The following is a 20,264-nucleotide window of genomic DNA, read 5'->3' as shown; positions in this document are numbered from 1 at the left end:
TCTTTGTTTTATTTATGACTTCCACTGTCATAGGAGCCGACTCTGTGGGTGCTGTGGGTGCTTAAGCACCCCCCAATATTGAGAAAATTCATTGTATGTGTCCAGGGAAGGGTTATTTCCATTAGGTTTAGCACCCCCAATAATTTTGAAAAGTTGGCTCCTATGTCCACTGTAGTTTTCATGCCCTAAGATTATAAACTTTTTTTTTGTACTTATTTTGGTCATAATATCTAGTGTATATGAATGTAACTCACCTTGAACTACTGAAAAAGGTGTGAGATAAATACCATTCGATAAGTTTCTCCATATCAATGAGCCAACACCAAATAGTTCCTTACCATTCAAATATTTTTACTGAAAATAGAGCGAGATAATCCAAATCCCATCCCATATATTACATGAAGTTACTCCATACCAAAGAGCCAGCACTGAATAGGTTCCTTATTGTCCAAACCTTTCAGCTATTGGCTGAAAATGCAGTTTATTTTGCTCCTCGCTTCTCTTCACTCTGTGATGTCATAGATGATGTGGCTCAATCGGATCCAGTGAATGTACAATGTAATCTGATTCTTGCAAAGATGGCCACTTCTACTGGTTTTAAAAACGCTGCTGCCACGTAGGGGTTCTGGTCAGGCTGCATCTTGCACCTTGCTGCTCCTGCAGCCTTTGTGATGCCCTGGTTATACTGAAGAGTAGTGGTTGCTGTTAGCCGTGGTTGTTGTCCTTGTTGCTGAGAGTGATGGTGGAGGCTCATATCTGAGAATGGCATATTCAGAGCTGCCCTGTGTGTCACAGGTCTGAACTGCAGGCCATGGCCTCTCTGAGAATGCTATAGTGGTGTACGTGATCTCCTCCTCTTCCTTCACCTTTTCACAGTGAATGTCATTCTGCAAATAAAAATACTGGTGGTTATTCTGTCATCTAAGCCACAGCGCCTTCCAACCAAATCATGCCAGTAGTATTATGCCGACATCGCATTATAGCTCTGTTATTGCCTTTCTTTTTTGCTTTTTAAAAATTTTAATTGTTTTTTGTGATCCACTTTGACCTATTCAATGCAAAGGTAGTATATCAAATCATAAACATATTTTTATATTGTTTCATTATTAATTTTGAATTTGCTGTTCTTGTTTACCTCACTGATTGTATTTATGTTTATATTTGGTCATTTTTACTATTCTTGTGCTAACAAAATTGTAAGTTTTATGTTAAACTGTACCTGCTGTACACTGCCTTGGGTGAATCTCTTGATAAAAGCGGTTAATAAATCCCAGATAAATAATCTGCCCCACTTGGTATCTATGACACCATGAGCTACCCAGAGTTTTTATGCCTGCAGGGTACTTTCTCTGTCCCCAGTGGGCTCACAATCTAAACACCGTTTACTAAACCACATTGCAATGCCGACACAGCCGATACCTGTACAGAAGATCGCCAAACAGTACCTCAAGATGCAGAAGCTCCTTCGATGACCCCCTCGGGGCGCTTGGTGATGGTCCCACAGCCACAGTGATCTTCACATTGTGGGCAGTGCATGGGCCTCTCTCAGGAGGAAGCAGTGGCTGCATCTCGGAAGGTCAGCATAGTGGGGCAATACAAGGTGGAGCACCTGCATCAGGTGGCCCTGAGTGAGCAGTTCCCTGTGGATGCAGCTCCAAAGGACCGTGAGGACAGAGAGGAGCTGACTGAAGCTGAGCCATGGTGCTCTTTGACCCCAAGGGGAGATGCTTAGCGAAAACAGGAAGTTGCATCAGAAGGTGGGATCCAGCAGAGGGAAGGCCCCGGAACAGCCCTGTGAAGATTGCTGTCAGCTCAGCTGGCTGCTGCATAAGAGAGCTATCATGATGGGAATGGTGGAGAAAGACAAAACTGCCGGACCCATGGGGGAGGGGGGGGGAGTGCTGGAAGTGTGTGTGGGGGGGGGGGGGGGAGCAGGGTGCGCTGGAAGTCTGGGAGGGGGGCTGTTGGACCCCCAGAGAGAGAAAGAGAGGGCACTGGAAATGCAGGAGGGGACTGCTGGACCCATGGAGAGCCTAGTTGGCTTCGCCCTTTCTGCCTCGCCTCACCCCATGCTTGGAACAAACTCCCTGAGCCCATACGCCGGGCCCCCTCCCTACCCATCTTCAAATCATTGCTCAAAGCCCACCTCTTCAATGTCGCCTTCGGCACCTAATCACTTCATCTCTTCTCAGGAAATCTCATCTACCCCAACTTGACATTTCGTCTTTTAGATTGTAAGCTCTTCTGAGCAGGGACCGTCCTTATTCGTTAATTTGTACAGTGCTGCGTAACCCTTGTAGCGCTCTAGAAATGTTAAGTAGTAGTAGTAGTAGAGGGGGCCTGCTGGTCCCACAGGGGGAGGAAAAGATAGAGCACTGGAAATGCCGGAGGGAGGCTGCCGGACTCGAGGAGAGGGATGAGCACTGGAAATGAGGGAGGAGACTGCTAGACTCGAAGTGGGGCTTGGAGAGAAGGGAGCAAGGTGCTGGACCATTGGGTGGAGGGAGGACTGGCTGGAGAGAAGGGCGAGAGAGGCGGTGGACCCATGTAAGGCTGGAGCAGGGACAGAGGCGCTGGACCCATGGGGGGCTGGGGGGCAGGAAGAGAGATACTAGATCCATAGGGGGGGTTGCTGGAGGGAAGGGACAGGTGCAGGAACCTTGGCCAGCTGCTGGAGAGAAGAGAGAGAGGTGCTGGACCGCAGGGGGGAACGGAGAGAAAGAGATACAGAGGGGCAATGCCAGACATGGGAGGGGGTATATGAACGCAGAAGTCTGGTGGATCAATATAGAGATGTTCCCTTCGCCCTCAGAAGTCATCTTTCTTGACTATCTGACAATGGAGCTCCTTTTCTACCCCTCCCTGACCTATTCTTTCTTTTTTTCTCAACTTCTAGTCACTCTGTCTCTTATGTATTTTAGTATTGTAAGCTGCACAGACATTGCTTATTGATGTGCGGGATAGCAAGTTCTGAATAAACCTTGAAACCTCTCTTGAGGTGTGAGGGGAATATAAGCACCTGGTAAAGTAAAGGAAGTCGCTAGGCATGCGGAACAATAGGAACACAGAAGGGAGATGTTGGACTTGTGGGGAGGGGGCATAGGGACACAGGTGGGTGGTGCTGGACATAGGTGGAGGGGTTAGGGACATAGAGTGGTGATGATGAATGTGGAGAGATGCACACAGACAGGGATGTATAGGGGACAGAAAAGAGAGATAGGTACACAGAGATGGAAGATGGATGGTAAGCATGGAGAAAGAAATGTCAAATAAGCAGGAGACCCTGGTGAGTGAGTTGAGAAGACAGATGAAAATAGAAAACAGAGCCTGGGACCAACATGATTTGAAAAATAAAATGACCAGATAATGTAGAAAAAAATGTATTTTCTATTTTGTGATTAGAATATGTCAGATTTGAAATATGTATCCTGCCAGATCTGGAGTTAGGTGTGGCTAGGACCAGTGGCGTAGCTAGGGTATTTGACGCCTGGGGCTGGTTATTTTTTAACACCCCCCTCCAAAATCCTGTACTAGGCATACCGAGAATACAAAACACTCGGGACCTATGGAGCAATTCTACCATACCATAAGCAGTAATTTCTATGAGTCACACAAGGAAAAGGAAAGCATCTTAAACACTACAGTGAGCACTAGAACATCAATTCACCTATTGTAAAATGAAACCAGATAGAATAGTACAGATCGTCAATACTGCACAGTCAATGCCAACAAAAGCCCTGTCTTTTTCACAGACACACCCTAATCCACTATAAAATAAGTAATCATAAACTTTCTATTTAAACAAAAATCAAACTGAACCCCCAATATGCCAGATTCTGTATACAGAACATACAGAAACAGAAAATGTCCCCTAGTACTGTGCAAAATATAAAGATAGCAAATGTAAATTTGAAAAAACTAACAAATACCAATAACTACTTTACAAAGTAACAAATAGAAATAAAACAAATATAGAAAATAAAATAATACAATTTTATTGGAGTAATACATTTAGCTTTCAGAGGCCAAAACCTCCTTCCTCAGATCAATACAGTATAGTGCTGTTACAGTATCCTATCCTGACCTGAGGAAGGGGGTTTTGTTCTCCGAAAGTTAGTAAAAATGTATTAAAATTAGTCCAATAAAGAGATTACCTTATTTCCATGTTCTATTTATAAACATTTATTAACACAGCTACAATACTACCGGAAGATTGGAGGGTGGCCAATGTAAAGCCCATTTTTAAAAAAGGTTCCAGGGGAGATCCGGGAAATTATAGACCGGTGAGTCTGACGTCGGTGCTGGGGAAAATGGTAGAGGCTATTATTAAAAACAAAATTACAGAGCACATCCAAGGACATGGATTACTGAGACCGAGTCAGCATGGCTTTTGTGTGGGGAAATCTTGCCTGACCAATTTACTTCAGTTCTTTGAAGGAATAAACAAACATGTGGACAAAGGGGAGCCGGTTGATATTGTGTATCTGGATTTTCAAAAGGCGTTTGACAAGGTACCTCATGAAAGGCTACAGAGGAAATTAGAGGGTCATGGGATAGGAGGAAATGTCCTATTGTGGATTAAAAACTGGTTGAAGGATAGGAAACAGAGAGTGGGGTTAAATGGGCAGTATTCACAATGGAGAAGGGTAGTTAGTGGGGTTCCTCAGGGGTCTGTGCTAGGACCGCTGCTTTTTAATATATTTATAAATGATTTAGAGATGGGAGTAACTAGCGAGGTAATTAAATTTGCTGATGACACAAAGTTATTCAAAGTAGTTAACTCGCGACAGGATTGTGAAAAATTACAGAAGGACTTTACGAGACTGGGAGACTGGGCGGCTAAATGGCAGATGACATTTAATGTGAGCAAGTGCAAGGTGATGCATGTGGAAAAAAAGAACCTGAATTATAGCTACGTCATGCAAGGTTCCATGTTAGGAGTTACGGACCAAGAAAGGGATCTGGGTGTCGTCGTCGATAATACACTGAAACCTTCTGCTCAGTGTGCTGCTGCGGCTAGGAAAGCGAATAGAATGTGGGGTATTATTAGGAAAGGTATGGAAAACAGGTGTGAGGATGTTATAATGCCATTATATCGCTTCATGGTGCGACCGCACCTTGAGTATTGTGTTCAATTCTGGTCGCCGCACCTCAAGAAAGATATAGTGGAATTGGAAAAGGTGCAGCGAAGGGCGACTAAAATGATAGCGGGGATGGGACGACTTCCCTATGAAGAAAGACTAAGGAGGCTAGGGCTTTTCAGCTTGGAGAAGAGACGGCTGAGGGGAGACATGATAGAGGTATATAAAATAATGAGTGGAGTGGAACAGGTGGATGCGAAGCATCTGTTCACGCTTTCCAAAAATACTAGGACTAGGGGGCATGCGATGAAACTACAGTGTAGTAAATTTAAAACAAATCGGAGAAAATGTTTCTTCACCCAACGCGTAATTAAACTCTGGAATTCGTTGCCGGAGAACGTGGTGAAGGTGGTTAGCTTGGCAGAGTTTAAAAAGGGGTTAGATGGTTTCCTAAAGGACAAGTCCATAAACCGCTACTAAATGGATTTGGGAAAAATCCACAATTCCGGGAATAGCATGTATAGAATGTTTGTACATTTGGGAAGCTTGCCAGGTGCCCTTGGCCTGGATTGGCTGCTGTCGTGGACAGGATGCTGGGCTCGATGGACCCTTGGTCTTTTCCCAGTGTGGCATTACTTATGTACTTAAAAAAAGAAAAAAATATATATTTTATTTACAGTTTGTTGTCTCTAGTTTCTGCTTTCCTCATCTTCGTTTCACTGTCTCCCTTCCATCCAGTATCTGTCTTCGCTCTCTCCCTACCATCCAGTGTCTACCTTCTCTCTCTCCCTGCCCCTGTCATCCAGTGTCTGCCCTCTCTCTCCCCCTGCCATCCACCGCCTGCCCTCTCTCTCCCTGCCCCTACCATCCACCGCCTGCCCCCTCTCTCCCTGCCCCTGCCAACCACTATCTGCCCTCTCTCTCCCATCTAGCGTCTGCCCTCTCTCTCTGCTCCTTCCATCCACCATCTGCCCCTGTCTGCCCTCTCTCTCTCCCCCTTCCATCCACTGTCGGCCCTTTCTCTCTGCCCCTTCGATCCACCATTTGCCCTCCCTCTCCCATCCAACCAAGATCTGTCCCCCCTCTCTCTCTGCCCCCTCTTTTCAACCCCTAGTTCCAGCCCCATAATCCCACCTGTCCCTTGTTCCAGTTCCAGCCCCACTATCCCAACAGTCCCCAGCTTCAGCCCCAGCCACTTCTCCCTGTCCCCTTTTCAGCCCCCAGTTCCAGTCCCCTTAATCCACCTGCCTTGCATTAGGGCCCCCCTTTTCAGCTCCAGCCCCATTCTCTCACCTGCCCTCCTTTTCAGCCCCTGTCCCAGGCATGGCCCCATTCTCCCTCCTGTCCCCTTCTCCCATTTGATCCCCCCAAACCCAGCCCCCAGTCAGCTCCCTCAACAGCCCCCTTCTCTCTGCCACCCGACCGGCTGTGCTGCAGTTTAAAAATCGATGAATCGAAGGTGCCCCAGCAGGGTGTAAAAGTGAGGGGGGTGCTCCGCTCCCGCTGCGCCTGACCGAAAGGCTGCTGGCACTGCAGGGCCTTCTCTCACTGTGTCCCGCCCTCGTGGAAATAGGAAGTTACATCAGAGGAGGGAGGGACACAGTGAGAGGAGGCCCGATGAGGCGATCCGCTTCTTTTACAGGCAGAGGCACGTTCACTGCACGCTAGAGCTGTGCCGATTCAGCGATTTTTAAACTGCAGTGGGTCGGGGGGGGGGGCTGTCGAAGGAGCTGACTGCGGTGCCAGCAGCCTTTTGGTCAGGCGCAGCGGGAGCGGAGCACCCCCCCCTCGCTCTTACACCCTGGGCAGACTGCCCCCACCACCCCGCCCTTGCTACGCCACTGGCTAGGACCCAGGGCAAAAATTTGGGAGGGAACCCCAAAGCCCGCTACCAGGCCGTGCCTTCTTCAGCATCCAGCAGGCTTAGGGCTCTCTCTGACCAGGGGGCAGTTGTCCTAGTTGTACCCCCCCCCTAATACCACCCCTGACATATGTGATCTTTATATTTTGCATGGTATAGGAGAAAATGCATATCTTCTATTTCTATGGTGTGGCTTCTTGTAGTTTTAGGTTAATATATGTTGATCACAGTGGCGTCGCGAGGGCAGCTGACACCCGGGGTGGGTTGCCGCTGCGCACCCCCCCCCCCCCCCGGGTGCAGCGCGACGCACCCTCCCCCCTCCGTAGCGCAACGCCCTGCCCGCGAGAACATACCTGGAAGGTGGTGAGGAGCGGGTGGGAGGGCCAATCCGCCGACAGCACGCCGCTGGGGGGTGTCGGCGCCTCGCTGGTTCCTTGCTCTCTCTGCCCCGGAACAGGAAGTAACCTGTTCTGGGGCAGAGACAGCAAGGAACCAGCGAGGCGCCGACACCCCCCAGCGGCGTGCACCCGGGGCGGACCGCCCCACCGCCCCCCCCCCTTCCTACGCCACTGGCTTATCATTTTTGGCCAGCTATTATGTATTTGGCATTTATTCTCTGTATTTATTTGTTACATTTATATTCCATATTTTCCCACCTATTTGCAGGCTCAATGTGGTTTACATAGTGCCGGAGATGCGATTGCAGACTCCAGTGTAAACAAATACAAAGTGATGTAGAGATAAGATAGGTTCATGTGGTATAGCCACATGAGATAGGATAAGGTTCAGGTGGCATGGCCACAGAGGGGCGTCGTATTCGGGAGAATTGTGTTGTGTCCATAATGCATTTTGTTGTTGTTGTGTCCATGCTGTGATTTTGGTTTTGTTGTGTCCATACTGTATTATGGTTTTGTTGTGTTGTATCGGTCAGGTTTTTATGTTGGGTTGATAGGGTATGCCTTTTTGAACAGATAAGTTTTTAGTGCTCTCCTGAAGTGTAGGTGGTGATATATAGTTTTTAAGGCTTTTGGAAGTGCGTTCCACAGTTGTGTGCTTATGTAGGAAAAGTTGGATGTGTAAGTTGATTTGTATTTGGGTCCTTTGCAGCTTGGGTAGTGCAGGTTTAGGTATGTTCATGTTGATGTTGAAGTATTTCTGGCTGGTAGGTCAATCAGGTCTGCCATGTATCGCGGGGCTTCACCGTAGATAATTTTGTGAACCATTGTGCAGATTTTGAGTGGGAAAGCGTGGGGTACAAATGTAACAAAAATAAATTTTGAGAGCAATACGTTCTTTGATTGGGAGCCAGTGTAGTTTTTCGCGGAGAGGTTTTGCGCTTTCAAATCGTGTTTTTCCGAAGATAAGACTGGCTGCCATGTTCTGGGTGGTTTGGAGTTTCTTTAATGCTCTTTGCATAGATTCCATTGCAGTAATCCATGTGACTAATTGTATCAGGTTGTGAAATGTTTCGGGAAGAATTGTTTCACGCGTTTGTTTCCACATTGAGTAAAACATTTTCTTGGTTGTGGATGTCACTTGTTTCTCTAGTGTTAGGTTGTGGTCTATTATAACGCCAAGGATTTTCAGGCTGTCTGAGATAGGGAGGGTGTGATCTGGGATGTTGATACTTGTAGGGTTGTCCGCGCTATATTGGGATGAGACAACGAGACAGTGTGTTTTTTCTTTGTTTAGTTTTAGCTGAAATGCGTTTGCCCAGGAGTCCATGATCGACAGGTCTGGTGTTCAGGGGCCCAGGGCAGAAACTGGGGAAGGGGACCCAAAAGGTGACCTTCAGCCTATGCCTTCTTTACTTTGAGGCAGGTTTGGGACCCCCTGTGGTATGGGGTCCAGGGCAATTGCTTTGTTTGCCACCCCCTAACACCAGCCCTGATGATGGGCACGCTATATAGGGATATATCGATGACATTTCAATGCTATTGCAAACAGCCCATCCCTAGTGCTGCTAGCATTCTGTTCACAGCTATGAGAGCTGGCACTGGAGAATCCTAGGACAATTTTTCCCCGGGACTGCTGTATGGCAATCTGTGGCTTTGTAGCCTCAGAACAACATTGCTAGGGTAGCCATGGAAAGATAGGCCTTTTTAATATACTCATTGTGCCTCTTGCCTTCCCAATTCAATTCCTTGGTATTCAATTTTATTTCTATGCAGATAATGTTCAGTTATTATTATTTCTATTGCATTCACATACAGTCCAAACTATTGTGGAGATATCTCAGAAACTGGATATAATAATAGCTGACTGACTAACCAAAAACAGCCTGAATCTGAATGTCTCCAAAACCACTTCAGTGTCTCGTCCAATTTTCCTTCTTTACTCACAGTAGATGGGGTGCAGATCCTGCTCAACAATTCTGTTAAAATTCTTGATAGACATCTATCTTTTTCTACTCATAAAACCATTCTTCCCGAGGGAAATATTTCATAACCTGGTACAGTTCATGGTACTAAGCCACGCAGATTACTGCCATGGAATCTATGCGGGATGTAAGGATCAAATCATAAAGAAACTCCAAACCGCCCAAAACACAGCAGCCAGGCTTATATTTGGAAAAAAACGTTTCAACAGTGCCAAACCACTCAGAGAAAAACTGCATTGGTTACCAATTAAAGAACGTATCACTTTCAAAATCTGCACGACTGTTCATAAAATTATTTACGGTGAGGCACCGGGATACATGACAGACCTCATCGACCTGCCAACCAGAAACACTACAAAATCTGCACGATCATACCTAAACCTCCACTACTCAAGCAGCAAAGGTCTTAAATACAAATTCACCTATGCAACCAAATTTTCCTACCTATGCACACAATTATGGAATGCACTGCCAAAAGCAGTAAAAACCACGCTCGACCACCTAAATTTCCAGAAAGCACTAAAGACAGACCTGTTCAGAAGAGCATACCCCACCGACCCAACATAAATATACCTGGTCACCCGAGACAAAACATAACCAAAGACCGTAACGGACATTATCTGACTCTTCTTCCCCATTTCCCTCTCTAAGTTCCCCCCAACTGCTCCTACCATACATGTACCCCATTATACCACAATATCACTTTGTATTCATTCATACAATGTATTTGTTCAGACTGTAATCGCCTAACGCCGTTAACGGTTATATGTAAGCCACATTGAGCCTGCAAAGGGTGGGAAAATGTGGGATACAAATGTAACAAATAATAATAAGTCTTTTCAAATCTGTTCTCCATGTTCCATCTTGTATACGCAAGCCCTCGGCTTACTGGTCCAGGCTAACATTATCTCAAATTGATTACTGTAATTCAGTCCTTCAAGGTTTACCTCAGTACCAGTTAAGGAGATTACAGGTTGTACAGTATGCTGCATTATAATTATTTGGTGGGGCTAAAAAATGTGATAATGCCACACCTCTATTTATTGCTGAACACTGGCTACCAATTTTCTTTCATATACCATTTAAAATCATAGTACTAGCCTTTCAAAGTAAACATACTGGTTCCCCTTCTTTCCTAATCAGTTTTCTTACTCCTTAAATATTTTATTTATTTATATTTGGCTCACACCTTTTCCAGTAGTAGCTCAAGGTGAGTTACATTCAGGTACTCTGGATATTTCTCTGTCCCAGGAGGGCTCAAAATCTAAGTTTGTACCCGAGGCAATGGAAGGTTAAGTGACTTTCCCAAGATCACAAGGAGCAGCAGTGGGATTTGAACTGGCCACCTCTGGGTTGCAAGACTGGTGTTCTAACCACTAGGCCACTCCTCCACTCCTGCATGCACTTTTTCCTCTGTCATTCCCACACATCTACAGATTCGCTGACATGCTGCCCGGACACTATGAAATTCCCTTCCATTGAAGTTATGAGCCGAACTTTCTTTTCAGGAAAAGGTTTGCTCAAAACTCACTATTTTTCTCAAGCCTTCCCTCCTAGTGTGATGAGAACCTTAACCTGTGGTCTCCAATGCATGTTGTGTCAGCCATGTTGCCACAATCTCACAAGTCTCACTTGCGTCATGTCAGCTTCTTCACTCCCTTCCTCTCTGCTATCTTGTACTTAGTAATACATAATATTAAGTTTTTAACATTTTAATTAGACATTACTTTATTTTAGATTTGATTGTACTTTAGTCATTTTTTTGTTTCCTACTTACTCATTAGAACGTTGTAAACCGTGTAGCTACTCCTGTTATTTGCTGTATATGAAATAAAGGTGAAATGTGAAAACACAAACCTATGGGCAGCTTACCTGAGCCTCTCCTATCTATGTATTGTATCTTCTCTTGTCAATGATTAAAATTCATGTGGGTACAGTGTTGATGCATGAATATTGGGTACCCTAAACAAATTTTCAGCCTTATGTCCCCACCTCAATTAACTTCCAGGTATCTGGCCTGTCAGCTTCCTTCCCTGAGATTTTGATGATTAAACTCTACAGTCACTATCACCCCAGCAGTGCAGCCATGGGTGGGCAGGGGCCCACTCACGTTTGGCTCAGGCCCACCCAAAATTGAAGAATCTTTCCTGTGGTTGGCGGAGATCCCCAAGCCCTGCCAGCAAAACACCTCCAATAGCAGCCATAATGCTTTCAAAGCTCGGCAGCCGACGGCAGTGTCTCAGGCCACTGCTGCCAGCCCTGGGTCCCCTTCCTCTGCAGGCTCGGTTTTCACCTATGCATGCAGACTGAACGTGCGCAGAAGGGAGGGGGCCAGGGCTGGCAGCAGTGGCAGCTCACGGATACTGCTGCCAGCTGTCAAGTTTGGAAAGCATTGTGGCTACTGTTGGAGCAAACCTTTGCTTTCTTTGTACTGCCAGACTGCTTGAGAGAGACTGAGACATATCATTCATAAGGCTGCTCTTTGGCACCTTTCTCCCAGAAACTGCTGCCCTAGGTGACTGCCTACTGTTGCTTAATGGTTGACTCTATGTTGGATGGACTTTTATACCTCCCATCAAGCAGAACTCTGACAATGGAGAAGTGTTGGTCCTGTAACAGGTGGTTCTGTCTAGGGGCAAAGGAAAAACATGGATTACCAAGAGCAGATGCCAGGGCAGAGAAAGATCTCCCAGCAGAAGGGAGTTTGGTGATGCTAGCTTAGAAAGTAGGATTCAGGTCAAACAAAAGAGAGAGAGAGACTGGAGGTTTTCCCCCAGAAAGCACTCCCGCTGCCCAGTGTCCAGGGAGAAGCCCCGGTGATAAGGACTGGAGCCAAGGTGGGACCCGTTGAAGCTCACACAATTGAGGTCTGGGAAGAGAAGTATCCCCTCGCATTAAGGAAGAAAAGAAGAGTTCCAAGTGTGGGAAAAGAGATTTCCTAGGAAGGAGGGAAAAGCTGTATCATGAAGGACTATAAATACATTTAAAGTTACTTGAAGAGTGTACGGGATACCAAATGTTTACAAGTGGATGCTCCAATTATGTTCAGTCAAGTGGATTTTTTGTTATACAGCTGTTTGTGCTGTGGGGTTCTTTGCAAGATTCCCCCGCCCCACCTCACTCCTTTTGAATTGTCTAATGTTGTCTCCAATGTGGGAATTTAAACTTAACGGGATTAAATTCCTGAATGCACGTGATGCAACTGGATTATGGAATGAGTCTTTACGGAATGTCTTAGATGAACTTGTCCTAAGCAAGATGTGCCCCTTAAGTGAGCCCATGTGGCTCCTTGGTTTAATGGTGATGTTAAAGCATGCAAATGGCTACTAAGAAGTAAGCAAGAGAGAATGGAGAAAGTACCCATCGAGACCTAATCTAAGAATGCAAAAATATGACTATTGGTGCTAAAAAGAGTTTTTAAATAAAAGAATTGAAGATTCTCCATCCCAATCGAAAGAATTATTTGTGACAGAAGGTTGACTTCCTTGGATTCAGCTAGGGAGAACCTGGCTGAAGTTATTTCATTCTAGAAATTTGCAGAGGGATTTCTTGGCAAAATAGCATCAATTGTTGAAGCATTTGATCCTGTTCAATTACCTTTCAAATCCGAATAGATTTAGATAAGGGAGAACGCTGGTTTTTGTTTGTTGAGGTTAGTAACATATAACATAGTAGATGACGGCAGAAAAAGACCTGCATGGTCCATTCAGTCTGCCCAACAAGATAACTCATATGTGCTACTTTTTGTGTATACCCTACTTTGATTTGTACCTGTGCTCTTTAGAGCACAGACTGTATAAGTCTGCCCAGCACTATCCCCGCCTCCCAACCACCAGTCCTGCTTCCCACCACCGGCTCTGGTCGACCTGTCTGTTCTATTGCCCTACCTATACCACTGGACCAGTCCTTGCCATTTGTAGTGAAAGTAACTGAAAAGGTCACTCATGAACAACTCATTGAGTTCCTAGAACGTCATCAACTTTTAGACAAATATCAGTTTGGATTTCAATCTAATTGTGACACAAAAACTTTGATTATTTCCATGCTAGATGTACTTCAAACCAGCTTTGACAAAGGTGTTTCATTTTTGTTAGTATCTTAGATATATTGGCCGCCTTTGACTCTGTCAACCTTACTATATTGTTGCATCGACTTAAGTTATTGGCTTAGATGGAACCGTATTGTAACAGTTCTCATTAATTGTTTGAGTTCTAGTCGATTTTGTGTTTCAAGTGGCCGTGATTGTTCTTCTTTTCTAAATATGGATTGTGGAGTACCACAAGGATCCGCTTTTGTCTGCTACTTTAGTTAATACTAGTAAAAAAGCCCCGTTTCTGATGCAAATGAAACGGGGGCTAGCAATGTTTTCTTCTGTGTGCATGTGGGAGTGTGTGTGTCCCTGCCCTCTGGCCTCTCTCCCCTCCCCCCTCTGAGTCCTTCACTGTTACAGAGCCAGCGATTTGATTTCGTGCTCTGCTGTTTTTCTTCACTGACTGTGTTACAGAGAGGGCGGGGCAGACACTCATAGGGAAACCGGATATCTCGCCCCCTTCACACTTCCGGCTGGAGGCTTCATAGAACGTTGGTGTTGCCTTTTATATAGAGAGATTTTCTGTGACCTCTCTGTATTGTATTAGGAGAGCTTAATGTTGAATATCGTTTATATGCTGATGATATTCAATTCTTTTGTAAAATTAAAGACTTGCATTCTGAAACCTTGAATTTTCTAGGATTGTTTTTAAGTACTGTTAATCAATGGATGAAAACAAGCAAAAACTGAAGTTGAATATGGCAAAGACACATGTAATGTCGCTATCAGGTAATCCAGATTTTCCTATATCCTTCAATATTGATAACATTGAGATTATTTATTTTTCTCCAGACGATTCACTCTTTAGGTGTGATTCTTGATACTGCGTTGATGATGCAAGCGCAAGTAAGAAATATGACTGGTATTATTTTCTCCACAAAATTTCAGGATGGTGGTGGTTCTGCGTTTTGATTACTGCAACAGTTTGATTTTAGGATGACAAGAGTAAAATCTCTTTAAATTGCACAAAACTTCTGTTGCTCATACTCTTTTTATGGACTATCTAGATTTGATCATATTTTTCTGGCACTCGTACGTTTACACTGGTTACCAGTAGAGTATAGATTTCAATATAAAATTATACTACTTCTGTTTAGAATGTTAACAAATAATATCTTACCAGGGGTTAGACGGTTTCCTAAAGGCCAAGTCCATAAACCGCTACTAAATGGACTTGGGAAAAATCCACAATTCCGGGAATAACATGTATAGAATGTTTGTACGTTTGGGAAGCTCGCCAGGTGCCCTTGGCCTGGATTGGCCGCTGTCATGGACAGGATGCTGGGCTCGATGGACCCTTGGTCTTTTCCCAGTGTGGCATTACTTATGTACTTATGTCCTCTACTTGGCTCACTTTTATTACATAGAGCAGTGATTTAACATATTGTGATGTCATAGTGGCTCATTCCACCAATAAGAGCCAACCTCATTAGTGATGTCACAATGGCTTGATTGTATAGAATGTTTGTACGTTTCGGAAGCTCGCCAGGTGCCCTTGGCCTGGATTGGCCGCTGTCATGGACAGGATGCTGGGCTCGATGGACCCTTGGTCTTTTCCCAGTGTGGCATTACTTATGTACTTATGTCCTCTACTTGGCTCACTTTTATTACATAGAGCAGTGATTTAACATATTGTGATGTCATAGTGGCTCATTCCACCAATAAGAGCCAACCTCATTAGTGATGTCACAATGGCTTGATTGTATAGAATGTTTGTACATTTGGGAAGCTCGCCAGGTGCCCTTGGCCTGGATTGGCCGCTGTCATGGACAGGATGCTGGGCTCGATGGACCCTTGGTCTTTTCCCAGTGTGGCATTACTTATGTACTTATCTTTGCTAGCTTGCATCTACATCAGCCCTCACAAACTCTACGCTCCTCTTCAGCACATTTATTAGATGTTCCATCATTTCGATTGATCAGGCTGGAGGAATACAGAACAATGATTTTTTTATGTAGCAGGGCCAAAGTTATGGAACACACTGCCACGTCAGGTTCGCACAATGAGATCTATGCCTACTTTAAAAAAAAACGATTCTTTTTCAACAACTGTTTGGTGAAGATCTTATTGATGGTTAAGTTTTTCTGTTTGTTACCTCTTTTTAGGTATGAAACTTGTGGGTTTAATGCTTAGATGCATTAAACCCACCGTCTGTTCACGCTTTCCAAAAATACTAGGACTAGGGGGCATGCGATGAAACTATAGTGTAGTAAATTTAAAACAAATCGGAGAAAAAATTTCTTCACCCAACGCATAATTAAACTCTGGAATTCGTTGCCAGAGAACGTGGTGAAGGCGGTTAGCTTAGCAGAGTTTAAAAAGGGGTTAGACGGTTTCCTAAAGAACAAGTCCATAAACCACTACTAAATGGACATGGGAAAAAGCCACAATTCCAGGAATAACATGTATAGAATGTTTGTACGTTTGGGAAGCTCGCCAGGTGCCCTTGGCCTGGATTGGCCGCTGTCGTGGACAGGATGCTGGGCTCGATGGACCCTTGGTCTTTTCCCAGTGTGGCATTACTTATGATATATTTTAACATGTTATTTTCATTTTATGTTTTATTCTATTATTGATGTTAGATTGTGATATTCATATTATTATTTCTGTTATTTTTTTTTCTGTCCCTTACATAAATGTTTGGAAATATGTTCCTTTCTGTGTTTATTTTGATCTGCATTTACCAAGCGTGAATTAAAAGAACATTAGGACAGTGATATGGAGTCAGAACCCAGGTCTATCTCACCCATTGTCCAGTCTCCAACAGCAGCAAGCACTAAGGGGTCATTTTACTAAAGGGTTGGCACGTGGCAACTAGCTTTCTGCATGCCAATCTGGAACTACTCCTGGGCTACCGCCAGTGCTTCAAAAACATTTTCTATTTTTGTAGCAGTTACCGCCAGGTTAGCACAGGAGCCCTTATTGCCACCTCAATGGTTGGTGGTAAGTGCTCCTTCCCCAAAATGGCCGGGCGGTAAATGGTTCACTTACTGCACGGCCATTTCTTGTCGAGGAAAAAAAGCCAGCCTTTTTACCTGCTGCAGTAAATGGGGGCCTCGCTGTGCGTCAAAAACATGCGCTGATGCTAGTGCAGGCCCCCTTTTACCACAGCTTCGTAAAAGGACCCCTTAGAAAGGGTGTATAAGAAACCAGGCATGTATATAGGTGGCAATTGCCTGTAACACTCTACCAGTAGTCATGGTTTAGAGGCATGCTGAATCTAGGGTGACATCTATGATTGTCATGTCAATCAGTACCTGATCAGTCTTCCAGAAACTTGTTGTGTTCCTTTATGAACTATTTGCCTCACAGTGATGCGAGACCTCCTATTTCTAGCGACCTAGGTCATTAGCCCATATTCCCTGGCAGGATCAGCCCATCCACTAGGTGGACTAGGTGTCTTCCTAGGAGGATTGCACAGTTGGGGGGGGGGGAACACAGCACTGACGCAGCAGTCATGGCATCTATAGAAAATTCATCATGACTGGTGCAGGGCTGTGAGCATTTGTACATGCTGAAGGCCTGACGGGTTCTGCCTCCTCCAAAACAGGGTGTTCAGAGGGCGTGAGAGCCGACAGACCTTGAGCATACACTATGATGAACGTCATTGGGGGGAGAGATGCTGAACACTTCGGGGAAGGGAAGTAGGATAGGATAAAGATGACAGATACCATGGGGGGGGGGGGGGGGGAGGGGGGGAGGAAGGTAGGGAAGGAGAGAAATGATGGACACCAAGGGGAGGGGGGTAGAAAGTCAGGGAGGGGGCAGTACTGTACTATGAAAGGTGAGGAAGAGAAAGGGAGATGCTGGATCGGGGGAGGGGAGCCTTCAGATACCCCTTCATGAGGTCACATGGCTGAAGGTTCACCTAGGATGTCAAATTCCTTTGGACTGGCCCTGTTCTCAGGTGCTCAACCCTGTTCTGTACTTACTAACACTCCATGGCAACAATGGAGTATTTGGCTCAGGATTCTCAGAATAAATATTTATCAGACAGTCTAGCTTGTTTTTCTTGCAAAATTAAAATAAAGATCTAGATGGAGTTCACCCAAACCAGCTTCTACTTCTGAAAGAATCTTTTTTTGGCAAAAGATATCTTTTTCCACTGTTAACATGAAATATGTTAACCCCTGGAGTACTGAACATTATAAGGCAAAAACTAATTACTGATTCCGTGTGGGGCTTATAACTTAGGAAAGTTGTAGGAGTGAATGACAAAGGGACCACCCACTAGCTCAGTTATCAGAGCTACAACAACTTTTGCTCAGTGTAGATGCCTTATCTATAGACCTGAAAAGGTCAATTCAGATATATACAATTGGAAAAGATAAGGTGGCAATGGTAGGTGGCAACAAGTGGAATAATTTTCCAGTGAGACTTTAGGTGGTGAAGGGACGGTATTTATGAAGATGACGAACAAGCAGGCTCCAGAAATCTCAGCTGAGCTGTGGCAGCTGCTCAGTTTGTGACTAAGTAGAAGTCCTGGTTTGGAGCCCAAAGTTTTCAGATTTAATTCTTGAAATCTCTATTTTAAAAATTTAGAAATTAGTCTTGGGGAAAATATAGTTTAGTTACAGCGAGGGTGGGACCCATGGGCTCAGCTTGGTAGCAGTAAATATGCTTTTAATGAGATGTTAGTACAGTGGATGAGGTCAGAAAAAAATAGAGAAGGCCCCGGGGATAGGAAGGGAGGTGTATGTAGAATAATGATAAATGAAGTGAATTGGAACTTTCTAAAAAAAAGATAAGCGGGCGGGATCCCAGCAAGGATCAGTCTGTCAAGAGCCAAAGGAAACAGAATGTAGCTCAATCAGGAAAAAGGAGACGAGGCTACAGTGGAAGGGATGGGTCGAATGGCCATGGACTTACGCAGCACTGCATGGGTTAATGTGCATAGCTGGTAACCTTAGAAAGCCTGGATACAGGCATATAAAGGGCAACTCCAATCCTAGAGGGAATGGGCCATGCTGTTCTTGATCTGTTGTCATCTACTGTGCTACTGGGCTGGGAGATGCTGACTGTGAGGGAGTTGAGGCACAATAATCCCCCCCCCCCCCGCCCAATTTACATGTTAATAGGAAATGATTTTGTAGGCTGTGGTTCTTTTCTTTATTTTTTCTCCAAATCCACCTGATCCTGAGCTTTGCTTTCCAAAAGACCAGGCTTGCCTGAAAGAGAGAGCTGCATCTGGAAACAGGGTGCAGACCTTGGCCTACTTGTTCCATTTCCTCAGGCCAAGTGGATGCAGTCCTAATTTTACACCCAACCCCCATAAAAAGCAGCATTTAAATTAATGTATAAACCCATTTTAGACTACAAATAGCAGATTTATAAATTGAATACTGTGCGTGCTACTTAAGTGCACGTCAGATAAGCGTACACTCTGCTTATTTATTTTATTTATTGCATTTGTATCCCACATTTTCCCACCTTTTTGCGGGTTCAGTGTGGCTTACAATACGTTATGAAAGATGGAAATACAGTTTGTTATAACTCGGTTATGGATTACATTGTGAGGAGTTATGCGAGACGAAGTCAAGTATCATTAAGGAATATAACAATGGAAAAGATCATTGAGACATTGGAAAGGAAACAACGGGAAACTAAAAGGGGCAATATATAATGACAGGAAGGCATTTGGTATACATTTTCTGTGAGTAAAGGTATGAGTGTGGTGAGATTACGGGGGATGAGAAGGTGAGAATAGGGGGGATGAGAATTCAGAGTGGCTGTAATGATGCATTATTGAACAGTGAGTGTGGGCTTTATGTGTTTTGGTTCTTTCCGTAACTTTTCTCAAAAAGATGAGTCTTCAGTAGTTTGCGGAAGGTGGTTTGATCGTAGATCGTTTTCAGGTTGCGCGGCAGTGAATTCCAGAACTGCGTGCTCATGTAAGAAAAGGTTGACGCGTGCAGCGCCTTGTATTTCAAGCCCTTGCAATTAGGGAAGTGGAGGTTGAGGAAAGTTCTGGAAAAGAAACTTACAGTCCCAATTTTCCCCATTCATTCTAATTTAAACTTACTCCAGTTTGGCACACCAGCGATAAGCACATATTCTGGTTAAGTGCAATGCGTCAATCAACTGTTTTAACAACATCACTCTGTTTAGGTGCACTCTCCCTCATTCACTCCCAGCCCCTTGAAGTTCTAATGCCACGCAAGCCATGCAGCTGCGCATCACATGCTGTAAGCCAATGAAAGAGAGAGAGGAGAGAGGCAGGATCGCCCTTCCAACCTCATTGGCTCCCATCTTCATGATGTACAATTGTTGTGCGGTACCTTGTCTACAACACCAATAGACCAAACGCTATACAGAAAATAATGACTTTTTTTCCTCCCATTTAACAGACACTAGTGTGTTATAAGTTTTTTTTTTTAATTTATACTTTATTGATCTTATTTAGAAAATTAACTATGCCTTACAACATTGAGCAGTGATAGAAAATTGTTTACTGTCCAATAACAGTAATAAATAAGTTACCCTACAGTGGCTCTCTGTGGTTACTGAAATAATGCTTTGAATATGGTCACTTCGGTTCAGAGGCATAGCCACACTCAGTATTTTGGATGGGCCCACCCCCAACCACACACCACAAATATCTTCTCGGAGATATTTTTTAAGAACATGAGAGATTTCTTTTTTTTCACCTACCCCACATCTTCTCCCTCTCCTCTGTGGTGTCCTGGCATCTGCCCTCGCTGACGTCATTGCCTGTTTCCTGTCTGGCAGAACACGGCAGATGGAAGCCTGCGGAGCTGGCGCAAGCAGTGAGAATTAATTGCTGCATACGCCGAGGATGCCTGTACTAACATTGGGGAGGGAAGGGGTTCAGAAACCGGAGTGCAGATGCCG

The 20,264-nt window shown here is 44.7% G+C and overlaps 1 protein-coding gene across 2 annotated transcripts in view; it reads right to left on the bottom strand.

The window, feature by feature from the left end:
* Positions 1-338: 338 nt before the first annotated feature.
* LOC115458322 overlaps positions 339-20,264 on the bottom strand; it is a 164,132-nt gene continuing 144,206 nt past the window's right edge. For both annotated transcript variants that reach the window (XM_030188206.1, XM_030188207.1), the window contains one exon: positions 339-887. In XM_030188206.1, the coding sequence (XP_030044066.1) occupies positions 681-887 (207 nt within the window). In that variant the 3' untranslated portion in view covers positions 339-680. The remainder of the gene's footprint in view (positions 888-20,264) is intronic.

Source organism: Microcaecilia unicolor, chromosome 14 (genome assembly GCF_901765095.1).
Source record: "Microcaecilia unicolor chromosome 14, aMicUni1.1, whole genome shotgun sequence".
Classification (NCBI taxonomy): Eukaryota; Metazoa; Chordata; class Amphibia; order Gymnophiona; family Siphonopidae; genus Microcaecilia; species Microcaecilia unicolor.
Note: the sequence above shows the minus strand (reverse complement) of the source record. Positions and strands in the feature narration are given on the sequence as shown.